Source organism: Chaetura pelagica, unplaced genomic scaffold, assembly GCF_000747805.2.
Source record: "Chaetura pelagica isolate M959 unplaced genomic scaffold, ChaPel_1.0 scaffold109, whole genome shotgun sequence".
NCBI lineage: Eukaryota > Metazoa > Chordata > Aves > Apodiformes > Apodidae > Chaetura > Chaetura pelagica.
The window spans coordinates 14158445-14172365 of record NW_009970725.1 but is presented as its reverse complement, the minus strand read 5'-3'; the positions used below and the strand labels follow the sequence as shown (position 1 = coordinate 14172365).

General features: G+C 37.5%; 1 protein-coding gene across 1 annotated transcript in view; it reads left to right on the top strand.

Annotated features, from left to right (window-relative positions):
• Positions 1–13921, top strand: part of PIEZO2 (piezo-type mechanosensitive ion channel component 2) — a 258854-nt gene that overhangs the window by 90805 nt on the left and 154128 nt on the right. The window contains exon 4 of the mRNA XM_010006936.1: positions 1755–1797. Coding sequence (XP_010005238.1) covers positions 1755–1797 — 43 coding nt within the window. The remainder of the gene's footprint in view (positions 1–1754; positions 1798–13921) is intronic.

The window sequence follows — 13921 nt, the reverse complement described above, 5'->3', positions numbered from 1 at the left end:
GGATTCATGAAGGAAGCCTTGCATGACATTGACCTATAACAAAATTAACTTTTTGGGTTGTATTGTTTTCAGTTTTTATTTGCTCAGTCTGTGATTTGCAAACCAGACAGATACTAGATGAAATGGCACAGAAAGATTGTATCATTAGTTTAGAAATCTACCACAATCTCCTTGGGCTAAACTGGAAAGTTTAGTCAATTTGGTAGAAAGAATTTTGTTGCTAGGTTTAAAAAACAAAACAGAACCCGAACCCAAAACTCCAAAACTTCTTAGGAGCTGAGTCTTTAGATTCTTATCTAGATCTGCAGTAAGTGTCCTGAATTAAAAAATGAAAAGTGAAAAGCATCAACTAGTTCTTATTAAAATATTTAACATGTTGCAGATTAAATACCATACTGCAAACACAGCAGGTCATTGATTTCTGAGCTAATACCTTTAACAGAATGGAAATGTAATGATGGCAAGAAATCTATCTGCATTAGTTTTTCTGACTAATAATGTTACATTACCACTTTTTCTGTACTAGTTTGGCAAGTAAATGTTACATTACCGATTTTCCTGTATTAGTTTGGCAAGTAGGACTTGTATTATCAGTGGAAAGAACCTAATCCATGATTTTGTTGTAGTCTTGTGCACTCACGGCACAGTATCTTTTTGCTCTTTCTCAATACTCTGCAACATTGCTACATTGCTACGGAGTTTCTCTGGTGTCACTCACAGTGACTATTCCTAATCTACAGTTCCCTTTAGGTGATTGGCTGCATCAGCAACAGGAATTATTGTCAGTTCTCTGATTTCAGTTTAAGTATGATGAAGCACTCAAAAAGAGCTGTAGTCGCTTGCATTGTGTGCAGTCTTGTTCCATTTCCCACAGCAGTGTGAAAACACAGAGAGCAAACTAGGATGCACCTTTATGGCCTTCTGCATATTTACCTTGCAGACCTGCATGACTTGAGACATTTGTGCTTTTAGTAGCCTCTATTTATAATGACCACATAATGGTAACATGAAAGATGCAGTAAGAAAAAAACTACAAGGAACAGAAAACTGTTCACCTGATGCTTGCAGTGTGTGTGTGGCTGTTTTTGAGAAAATCTTGGGTGAAGTTAATACAATTTTCCTCACAGTGCATCAGAAATACTGAGGGCAATGCTTTGCATGAGTCTGTCCATTTGAGGAGTTTGTGGGCCTGAGTCCTTGATCGTTTTGAGGAAGAGTCCGTTGCAGCTGTTTGTATTAGTATGAAAGGTTAAACGATTAAGTAGAAATGCATCTTCGTGCTTTTGCTTAAAAATCAAAGGGCTGGATTTCAGAAGGAGCTGGAAAGCTTTCAACAAAAATCAGGCAAACACTACAGTAAAATAAGAAGCTGAAATGTGAAGAGTGTGTGATGGGAGATGCCGGCTCAGCGCTTTCAGGAGTCATGTACAGATCACGTTGCTGTGGGAGAGGAGACCACCCTTGGAATTGCAGTGAACTGTGTCAGCAATCGGCTGCTTTACAATGTAAAGGAGTAATATAGGCTGATAACCCCACACAGAGTTATGTCACTCAGTGGTAACCTCTCTTAATGGTTCTTCACCCTGGAGAAAACAGATGTTATTTACAAGTACTTCTATAGGGGTGGGAAAAAAAAACCAAAAAAAAAACACCTTACTGTACAAATCTCAGCTGCACAAGGAACAGAGAAAAGTTAGAGTGTTCATAAAATAAAGGTTCTTTACTGAGGGTGTTTTTCTCTCCTCTTTGTATAGGTTCAACATGGGAGAAAACATTACGGCAGATTGGTTTTGAAAGGTAAGAACTAAATTTGTTTTCTTACCAGTGCAAAAAGAAAAGGATGAAAAAATGCCTTTGTAAGTTTGCAGAATTATTTATTTTAGCTGATTAAATGTATCTATGACCTCAGATTTAGAGAGGAAGTTATGCAGTGTCATGCACATGTATGTGCAGCTTTTCTTTTTATGTCTCTTCTCTTTCCCCAGTTGATTTGAAGCAATTTATTAACCACATGAACTTGGCTCATAATGCTTTTTGCTGGTGACTATATAGCACGTTGGTATTAAAAAAGGTGACACACTATTTGGGCAGAGATCTTACTTATGAATGAAAATATTGCTCTCACTTTATAATATTTTTTCCATGAAACTTCTAACCTGTGACATATTAATTGACAAAAGTAAATTAAATTGAAAGAGGACCAAAGCTGGCAGAGAGCTATTTAGCATCAGAGGAAAATTCAGAATTCAGCATTCTACAAGTCCAAGAACTTACTGCAGCCAAACTTAACCACAGGGTCATCATACAGAAACATATGTCTCTCTCAGAAATTAAACTAGGCCAAGCCCAGTAAAGAGTGATCCAGCGTTGAGGTTCAGATGCTCAGTCTCATGTTTATTCTTCTACAAATGGTAGGCAAAAGAATATGTTCTTCACTTGAATAGTTTTGCTATTTTCCCTTAATAGAGAGGTTTGCAGTTATACACTAATGTCCTTGGGTTGCTGTAGACCAGGAAAGAAAAGATTTCTCTTCTTAATGTTGCATGAGTGCATAATGTTAATAATGCCTGGGATGTATCAACAAACCCTACAGACAGGCCTTTCTGAAGTCAATAAATAGCCATACAAGTAATTTGAAACAGACAGTTAATTAACTTGCTTTCTTTCTCACAAACAGAAGGCAAGCTGCATTTTTCTTCTGACCTTTACTTTGTGTAATGTTTTTATTGCAACACAACAAATTTTTTTGTTACAATACAGATGCTTAAGTTTAACTACCCTGACTACTACCTATAATTAAGATTCTAAGATCTTGGCAGCAATCTATTACATTTTTTTTTTATATCATCCTTTTATATGAGGAGTCTCCTTAACTAACTCCACTTGAAGAGATACATTTCTAAATACTTTACTTTCTCTGATCTCTGTCTGGAAATGTGGCAACCTTGGGGAAGGATTTAGGCTATCTCTAACCAGCTTCCATGTCTTCAGGAGTTGTACCACATACTCGTGGTCTCTGAAAGGTGGTCACCCATCTCTCTATAAGCACATCTGTTTGAAATGTCCATGATGCTAGTGTACCAATGACTAGTCATTCTTTCTCTTTAGAAGATTAATTTGAAAGCATTTATGTTATGATCCTGTGTGAGTATGCACAGGGTCAGCCTGGTTTACTTGTTCAGCTAAATGTATTAGATTTCTGTGTTAGACATTAAATTTGAAAAAAAAAAATTAAGTACACTGATCAAAAGATAGTAGGCACAGAAGTACATGGAAAGATTATATTTTGTTATTCTCACAACCATAAGTATTACATTGGTATGTATTATTTTGGTTCAAAGGCAACACAGAAAAGCAAATAACTTTTGAATTTGAAAAAGCTCTGTCTTGGTGAAATGTAGGTTTTCATTGGTACAAAGCTATCTTTTTAGCGTTACAGACACAGGTTAGTTTAAAAGTAAAATATTACAGAAAAATAAAAACACTTCTCCTCTACCAAATAATGTGGAGAGGTCAAGTTATTTTCAGTTGTAAATCTCTTGATACCAGTAGAGTCCTTCCTGCAAATACTTCGGCCAGACTATTTTTTAATAGGAAAACAAAGAACAAACCCCCACAACAAACCACCACCATTTTAATGATCTGATATAGAATATCAGACTTACCCTTTCATAGCTGAGGAAACATGGGCATTTTAATTTCATAGCTTCCCACCAGTCAGAAATATTTTAAGACATCAATCAGATTGCTAGATAAAAATATGTCACTCTTACTGTGCCATAAACTTACTATGGCCCAGTAATATAGGCAACTTGAGTAGAAAACTGCAGTCTGTTATAGTGTTAAAATTTAGTAGTTCTGGATAGGTTTCTCATAAAAATTAATTAAAAAAATGTTTCTCTCTCAATTTTTTAATAGTTGCAATTTTAGAAGTTTTAAAAAATAATTTCAATGAGTATAAAATGAAGTGTACTACTGACCTGTAGTTTCTGTTAAACCTGTACGTAGGTAGCATAAGGCTCAGTATGGATTGAAAACATAAATGTGATTCCATTTTGTTACAACATCAGGGGAGGGGGCTGTGGTTCATAAACATCAACTTGAGGAGACACAGTGCCAAATCAAGAACCAGACTAGAAATTCCTTAACTGTGACACGTTACTGGATGTTGTCTGTTTAGAAGGAAAGTGTTTTTAAAAGCACTGCAAAAAAAAATTGGATAGTAGTGGAAGTTAGACCCTCTCAGTTGCTAAGTTTGATATTGCTGAGGGGTCCTTTTTGATAGGTTGTGCTTTTATCTCAAGTTACATCCAATTTAGTGTCATGATGGGTATTTCACTCAGCATGTTATCGTACAAGTCTGAAGGGCACTACAGTAAAATACCAATTCTTTCATTGCCCCATTCTCCTTTTCAGATTACAAATATGCACTTGCTGGGGCTGTTTTTCTCCATCAGAATGAAAAAAAAAGTTAGCTTTGAGAATCTACTAGGATGAATTGATACCTTGAGTCTATGGTTTGAAACTTCCAATAGAAACTGGTGATTTATTTTTTTTTAAGGTGAAATTATTAGAAGTTCTATTTGTGGCAATTTCTAACTTGTGAGGTGTTTCACAACAACAAGGAGAACTTACACAAGCTGTGCATGTGTAATGTATGCACCATGTGAAACTTGGCTTGCCATAGTCATAGAAGCAAATGTGTTCTCATATCAGCTTTTTCAGAGAACATGCAAAGAGAAAACAAGAACAAAAGAAAAATAAAGTAATTTTTAAAAAAGTTGAACAATTAATTTTTTGTTTTAAAAAATAATTTTATTAATCTTCTTACCTGGATTTTTAACACAAGCTTTTGTATGACATGAATATATCAGCAGTTACAAGTTGTTGAATAAAAGATCCATGAGTAATATATTTATGAATTTCAGTGTTAACTACTTTATAGCAATATGTGCTTGATTCCATATTGTATGTGATTGCTTAAGATGAATATTTCTTATGCCTTAAAGAATAGTTTCCAAAGTAAATAAATAAACATTATTGTATGTAATACTTTGAGGCAGGAAATGCAGTTAACTTACATTCACAGAAGTAGAAATCCCAGGTCTGCAGATCTCTTAAACCTGAGAGATTCTTCTGGGTGTGTATCATTACATGCTTTCCCTAGTTTTCTTCTCACCAGTAGGCATCTCTTAATGGCTTCTGATAGAGACAGGGTAGTGAGCTACATCTATATTAGGTCTGATCCTGTACAGCTGTTCTAATGTTATGTATATCAACACTAAGAAAAGAAGGATCAGCAGCACGTTTTACTATTTTAAAACATATTCTCTGCAAGCTGTTGACTTTGTCACACCTGAGTCAGGTGGGAATTATCAGTAGCATTTAAATGAGTTGTTTGAGCAAGGATATTCTTATTCAGGAGGAAGCAAGATTTTTATATACACAAAAGGAAAGACATTCAAAGTAATGTTCTATGGAGGAATATGTCTTTGCTTAAACCTGGAAAATTCGTATAAAATATTCCTCTTAACAGACTGTTTTAGAGTGGATTGAGGGACAGGAGATGTGGACACTCAGTTTACACGGCAGAAAAATAAGCCCAGATAATATACGTGTTATGTCATCACTGCTTTGTGATGTTTATTCTGCAATAGTAGAGTGTTTACGTTGCTGTTGTCTTCATATCCTGAAAAACACAGAGACACCAAGAGATCTGAGTCTGAGGCTTTTATGTAAGCGTTACTTGTGAGCCGAGGGTACTGCTTTTCAGTGCAAGAGAAATTAAAAATGCTGGAGCTTGAGTAAAGTAGCTTTATATCCAGGAAATTACTGTAGTTAAGAGCTTTTCAATTAAATGGAGTAGATGTGGGCTTGACAGATTTAAATGAAGGCCTTTATGTTATTGATTGTTTTTTGAGACATTCCAAGTAAGCTGATTGTAACATACTATTGTAACCATCACCTTTGACCAAGATGCTCTTGACTGCAGTCCCTGACTGCATTTTCTACAGTGTATTGGAGAAATTTGGAGAATTAGGAAAATCGTTCACTTGTCCTACAAGAAACATAGTTTAAAATGCTGAGCATGGTAACTGCATGTCAAGCAAACTGTCACCTTGCGTAGTTTCTCTAATAATCTTTAATAAGCCAAAGCAAGTAGATTTGTGTATAAACAGGATTATTAATTTTTTTTTGCCACTGCTAACCTGGGCATTTTTTTCATTATTGGTGCATATTTAGGTGACACCCACATACTCATGAAAATGTCTGGAAAGCAGTCATCTTTGTTCTGCTTTATTCAAAATATGACTAAAAATATGTTTCAGTAGGCATGGTTCATCTCACTGGCTTAAGATTTTTTCAGTCACTTGCAGAAAAGTGGAAATGGCTCACTCAAATTCTCAAGTGAAATAGTTAGGAACAGTGACTGGGCTTGTTTCCTGGCTGCTCTGGCAATTAAAAGAGAGCTTAATGCAGAAAGGCAGTTAAAATTCAAAAGGCAAGAGGATCAGGCCAGTCATTGAGCTTGTCTTCTCATGTAATACAGTCTTTAGGGTTGTTCCAGCTCACAGCTGGGGTGAGGTTTGCAATGCAGAGCCTGGAAAGAGCCATGGCCAGTGTTGGGGAAACTGCCGCTTCCACACTGCAGAAAATTCAAACCTAAAGAATGGCTTTTTTAAAAGTCTATATTTCTCTAATTTGAGATACCAAATGATGGGGTTTGTCTTTGTCTAGTAGATTTAAGAGTGATTATAGAAATGTCTTTCTTTATCTTTTGTTGACTTAGAAATGATAATTAAAAAAAACTTTACCTTAAAAAAAAAAAAAAAAAAAGTTAAATGAAGAGGGTTGAGCCTCTTAAAAATCATTATCCTGCAGTGTTTCCAGGCTTCAAGTCTTCATCTTACTACTCTTTTCTGAGTTGTAATTTTGAATGGGATTAGTAACTACTCAGATACTTACAACACATCGATTCCCTTTTTACATTTGTTCCTATGTTGTTTTTCTCCTGCGTGTAATGCTTTACACTGCAGTTCCACAAAACAGACTTAAGAATGATTTAATAACTGTTTATTGTATGTTAAGTAAATACCAACTGTTTTAAAAAATATATATTTTAATAGTAACAGATGTGTGGTTACTACACTTTTGGCAACATTCGATAAATATGTTTTTCATAATAAATAGCTGTTTCAGTGACACAGAGAAAGGAACTTCTGAGCACAAATTTCTTAGTGAAATATAATTATTTGTATACCAAATGGAGCTTTCCATATCAGAGATACAACTTCTGTTTGCTTGATAGCTTCTAACTGATTCTGAAATTATTGTTATTTTTGTGAGATGTAAAATTTCATATTAATTTGAAGTTACAAGTTTATATAAGCAAAAGTATGTGACTTCTTCTCTACATAAGGCTAATATGCCATACTGTTGTATAGCAGCAACATCTATGTAGAAAGTGAAATTTGCAGTATCCCAGATTCTGGCTAAAGTGATGCTGGGGGTGATCGACAGTGACCGCTTGTTGTGTAAGTTATGTATTGGCGTATTGCCTTGTGGGCTTGTTACTCATTTTTAAAAATCCTTTTACTATTTCTGAGTAATTACATAGTGGTTGGGGATTGGTAGCTCTCACCCCTCAAAGAAAGGACAGGGAAAGGAGGGAGGAGCAGGGAAGGGAATAAGACTGTCAAGGAAAGAGGAAAAGACCAAAAGGTTGCTATGTCAAGACTATACTCTGGATAAGAAGATTGGCTCCTATTAATATAGAATCCAGACCTCCTATGTATTTTGTTAGCTCCTTCAACTACTCTTTTAATCACAAGGTGATAAGTAGGACAGTCTGCATTGGTTTTTTGTCTGACATAAAATAAACACAACATCCCTGCATGCCACAGGAGGGGACACGCAGCTATCCTGGTCGAAGCCAGGAGCAAGTTAGCTGTCATCGCCCAGAGATGCATTTTTGTTCCTATGTTGGTCTCCGAGAGCAGACGGATGTCTGCTTTTGCAGCTGCTCCACACATGCCCCTGCTTGGTCTAGCCAAAAATTTTGTGTATATCTTCCCTACCCCTTGCAGAGACCAAGAACTCAATTTCCGAAACCACTCGTGACGTGCAGTGAGCGCTGGAATCCAGACGCATCAGAGATGCTTCTCAAGCGCCTCCATCCAGGTCTAGGTTGCTGATAACGAGCCTACTGGTGATCTGTTTTCGCTCTTTCCCCCATGCCTAGATTGCTTGTAACTTGCTGGGATATTTGATTGGTGCTTGGCCAGAGTTTCTCTCGGTGACATGTAAAGAATAAACAGAAAGAAGAGAATACCACTGGATTCTATAAATATTTATTATTCACAATTCTGGCTTGGAAATCCAAGTACCATATGGTTTTCTACAGTGACATCCCCCACTCCTCCCCACAGTCTTCAGTGATTTAGTAAAATGAATAAATATATGTTTGAAATATAAAGTCTTATCCTGATACCGTGTTCCATAATTTCAAGCCTTTTCTTCACATACAGCTGAATTCTATAGCCCTTTCTTGGGCAAGACTCCCAATGACGTAATTTTGGAAGCATTGCCTCAGCCAGGGGCTGCAAGAAGCTGCAGGGTCTGATCCTTGAGAGGTTATTTGAAAAGAAACAGTGCAGTCTGAGTGTGATTTATGGGTATTGAATAATTTGAGTCTGGGAAGACAAGGAAAAATTAGTACAGTTGGGCAATTGAAGGGACATGGGGAGAGCCTTGCCAGGCATCTCTTTCACCATTTTGGAAAAAATCACTATAGGTCCCACTGTGACAGTCTCGGTCTCCTGTCCTACAAAGCACTTGAGCAAGTGCTTAGGTGTTGGTATCCAGGCATGCTGCCTTTCTTCGGCAGGGCTGTCTTTTACAATTTGCTGTCCTTTCATTGCTTCATATCAGAGAAATTAAACTGATCACATTTTGTTTAGACTTTATATTGCTGTGCCCACTCAGGCCTCGCATTTGACGTGGGTTGGTTTATAGCCTTCCTTAGCATTCTTGATACATCTTTGTCTTATGACATCTACATCTAAAGATGCCCATCGTACTTTCGTAAGAATTAATGGATGTGGATTTATTCTGTGGTGATTACAGTTATGTATGTTCTTTGAATACTATGGCAGATGAATGGAACGTGGGTTGCTGAGGAGGTGGAATCAAGTCCCCGCCTTTCCTTGAGAGGCTGTGAATAAAAGAGCAGTAGTTTATTGTTTATAACAGATTTATTGTCTTCCAGGTGACATCTTAGTTTAGTCGTTCCTCCATCTGGCTGTTATCTTACAGATAGATAGTGATCTGGGCACAGAGGACCACACCAGAAGGGCTTATTCATGTCCTTCCAGCTGTAACATGGATGGCGAGTGAGGGGACATCCCACACACATGTGCTTGTACTTTTCCAGGCAAAGAGTAGCACAGGGTCCCAAGTCCTGGGAAGACAGAGGAACTGAGGTTGCTTTAATTTCATTTTCAAAGCTTCCCTCATTTTGTTACTTTGTGGTGGCCAGGACTATGGAATTTGTGCATGTGTGTTCTGAAGTTTTTGTGTTGTTTATAGTGTGGGAAATGGGAAAGAAATGTGTTTTCAGTTTCATTTGACATGCACTATATGCCTGAGGTTCTATCTTAAATTGAGTTTTCTTCTCTGCTTTGACAGCAAATGAGACTTTGAAATAAAAATCTGAGTTAAAGAGAAAGCCAAAATAAAAATTGGATTATAATTGCAAAGAAAAAAAAAACAAACGAAGTGGGGTTTTTTGTTGTTTTCCCTAATACTGTGTCAGCTGTCTAGTGAATATGAAAAACTGAAATTGAAACACATTAAATCTGGTTTTAAACCAGTTCCACTGTGGATATTATTCCAGTGCCCAGTTTTATTCCAGTGTTGCTGAAGGAAGTGTGGAGTCAGTCCAGTGTGCTCAGGCACAAGTTTACTGTGAGTAAAGCTTTTTCTGGTTGCCTGTTAATGAACACTGCTCTGTATTGGACATGCCATAGTAGACTGTGAAGTAACCTAATTCTGTTTGTCCCAGGGAGAAGGAAGTTATTTCAACACAGCCACCCTCACCCCTACAGCAAGCATAACTGAAATGAGATCAGACCTCATAAGAGCCCTGTTTTTGGACTGTTTTCCCATTTTCTTCTCATGTTTCATGTTGTCCAAAGAGCTGTGGCCCATGATTTTCTGTTTGTGACTCCAGTCCTGGGCTGTATCTATAAAGCTGGGGAGCTGTTTCTGTTTTAGGGTAGTTTGGTGGTCAGCATGCAGTGACCTTCAGGGGGGCTTCATCTATACTGAAATCCCTCTTTTTGCTGTGTTTGATTCATTTTTTCCCCAGCAATGCAGGACGGGAAGGATGGTCTGTACCATCACTTTCTGTGTCAAGTAGGCAATTACACTGGTCTCCGGGGGCAAATACAGTATCTGTCACAGTTAGTTCCTGAAACCCCTGCTTAGAATGTGATTAATTAATTAAATAATCCTCATGAGGAAGCTCAGGAAATATGGTATAGCAGAATGGATAGTGAGTTGGATTAAGAACTGGCTAAACAATAGAGCCCAAAGGATAGTGTTCAATGGTGCGGAGTCCAGCTGGAGACCTGTAACTAGTGGAGCTCCCCAGGAATCAGTGGGTCTAGTCCTGTTCAACATCTTTATCAATGACTTTGATGACAGGTCAGAGTGTCTTCTCAGCAAGTTTGATGATGATATGAAACTGGGAGGATTGGCTGATTCACCTGAAGGCTGTGCGGCCATTCAGCAAAATTTAGACACACTGGAGAGCTGGGCAAAGAGGAATCTAATGAGGTTCAACAAGAATAAGTGCAGAGTCCTACACTTGGCAAGAAATAACTAAATGCACCAGTACAAGTTAGGAGGTGGTCTGCTAGAGAGCAACCCCACAGAGAAGGAGCTGGGAGTTCTGGTGGACAAGAAGTTATCCATGGGACAACAATGTGCCCTTGTGGCCAAGAAGGCCAATGGTATCCTGGGGTGCATTAAGAGGAGTGTCTCCAGCAGACTGAGGGAGATTCTCCTCCCCCTCTACTCTGCCCTAGTGAGATCTCACTAGAGTATTGCATCCAGTTCTCGGCTCCCCAGTTCAAGAGGGACAGGCATTTACTTGAGAGAGTCCAATGAAGGGATATGAGGATGATTAAGGGACTGGAACACCTGCCTTATGAGGAAAGGCTGAGAGACCTGGGGCTTTTTAGCCTGGAGAGGTGAAGGTTGAGAGGGGATCTAATTAATGTGTATAAATATATGAGTGCTGGGTCTGAAGAAGGAAGGGACAACCTCTTTTCACTTGTGGCCTGTGATAGGATGAGGTACAATGGACACAAGCTAGAGTTCCACCTCAACATGAGGAAGAACTTCTTTACTGTAAGGGTTGCAGACACTGGAACAGGGACCCCAGAGAGGTTGTGGAGTCTTCTTCTCTGGAGACTTTTAAGACCCATCTGGATGCATTTCTGAGTGACCTGCCCTAGATTTGGTCCTGCTCTGGCAGGAGTGTTGGACTCGGTGATCTTTGATGGCCCCTTTCAATATTCTAATATTGGAACCCCTAATATTCTCTGATTCTGAGATTAATCTTCTGCTTATTCCAAGATAAAGCTCACATTGGTGAGATGGTAAAGGCAGATTTATCAAGTGAGATTTTGCTGTAGAAGCTTTTCAGGAGATAGTCACTGAATAGTTAAAAATATTTAGACAAGTAACTGCTTCCTTACTTACTGGATTTTCTCAAAGATACCTGAATTTTTAAAAGTGATTAATGTATCTAGTATGAATGATATAAACACTCACTACAAAAACAAAAATAATTTTTTTTTTAGCAGATTTAAGAGATTTTCTAGGTTTTAATCCCTTATATTTCTGTTTCTGCAAATACCTTAATAGTAACCTAAACAATACCTAAAATAGTGATCATAGCTATTCACTAGAGTACATCACTGTTATATTCAAAGATAGGTATTGCCTCTGGGTTGATTGCAGCTATTTTGACACCTTTCTAAACAATACTGAAAGCAGCAATGGGAATTTTCTAGATGTCTGAACACACAGTCCTAAATTATATCAGGAACACAGTGAACTTCAAGGGTGTATCTCATGAGAATAAATGTGAGATGAACCAAGGTGTGAAGTGATTGTTAGTGGCGTAAAAAAACAAACTATATTTTAAAGAATATATTAAGTTCTCTAGAACTTAGAGAATTCTACATTCTCTGATTTAGAGAAAATTTAGAGAGTAAAAATCATGGTAGGTAGTCCAGAGGAAAAACACATTGTTGGTTATACAAGTAAAGGACATTTGTGTGAGTCGTATAATCCCCTGTATGCATAGGATAAAGTCAAGAAGCCACTTACTCGCACAAAGCATAACTGTCCTGCTTCCTGTTGAGCCTCCTGTGTGCCCAGCAGAAGATCTGGTGTGCAAACATCCTGGAGACAGAGCTCTTGCAACTAACGAATCTCTTAATCATGTGACGTGCCTGTAATAAATCTGAATTTTAAGAGTGCAGAGACGAGAGAGGCATCAGTGTTATTAATTGTGAGATGCTTTATGAATAGGCAAGTTCCATCCTGGGGTTTTTGGGGTTGAGAGATGAAATTGGATATATCTTGATCTGATAGAGGACCAGAAGTGTCAGTATATGTTTGCCAGTGGTCCTTCTTACTAAAGCAGATTCTCTAATCTTCTTTAGAGAGACTTACAGTGGTGTCAAGACTGCCTGATCCTTGGCATATTTTGGCCAATTTTCTGAGTTAGGCAATAGGGTTTTGAAGGGTCTCTTTAGAAAAAAAAAAAAAAAAAAAAAAAAAAAAGGGGAAGGGGGGAGACACACACACTCTTGGATACTGGGAACATTACAAATCAAACAGTTTAATGTTCTGAACTGTTTAAAAGCATCAAAATAACATCTTTCAAGTGCCTGAGTCACTTTGGGGGTTGGGTTTGTAAATCAAGAGCCCTTCTGACTCTTGAACATTTAATCTGTAATTTTTCTGTTGCAAGTGCTGGGAGCTTAGCTGAATCAACTCTATGCTTCTGATTTTCCAGAGGAAAGTGCTTTCCAAATCTCTTTCTACTGTACTATTTCATAAGCCAAAAATCCACTAATCCATTTGTTTTTTTTTACAAAAAGATCCATTTCTGCTGAAAATAGTCCTGCCTTTGTCCTTTGCTTCCTAATATGCCTGATCCTAATAAAGTAACAATTTTACTGAAGCATTCTTCCTTTCATGCTTGCATAAAATATTAAATAGAAAATACTAATCAAGAGAAATCCATGTAAAAATTCATGAGCTGTGCTGTAGTTAAGCATTGTAGAAACTTTATAGATGTCTTTCCTTAAGGCACACCCTTTTGAATGTCTTTGTGTGGTTCCCTTCATAGATGTTTTATCTGTTGTTCTTTAAGAAAAGTCAACATTGAAATATACCACGCGTGGAGAAGTCTTTCAAGAAAACCTTAAACTTATTTGTCAGCATGAATGAAGGTTGCCTACAAAAATCATAGTGTTTCTCTAACAGTTGAGCAATATTTAGATGCCAAGCCAAAAGCTTTATTTACTTAATTTCCAGTGCTTCCAACCCTGTGAAAAGCTTTTTGAGAAATGGAATAATATATGCCTTTATTTTTTCCTGTCTGTAAACAGGTGTTTAGTACTAGATGCACTCAGAAGATGATACCAATGATATGTATGTTTCAGGATGTGATACTGTTTAGCAAGAAACAAAAAAAAAATTCCTTCTCCTTGGTACATTAATTGCTACTTTCACAGATATGAAAATACGCTCCCTGAAGTATTTTCTGCTGCTGCCAAACCTAAAGTAGTAAGCAAATAAAAAGAATCAGATGCCAAAAATAATAATTAATAGCTTC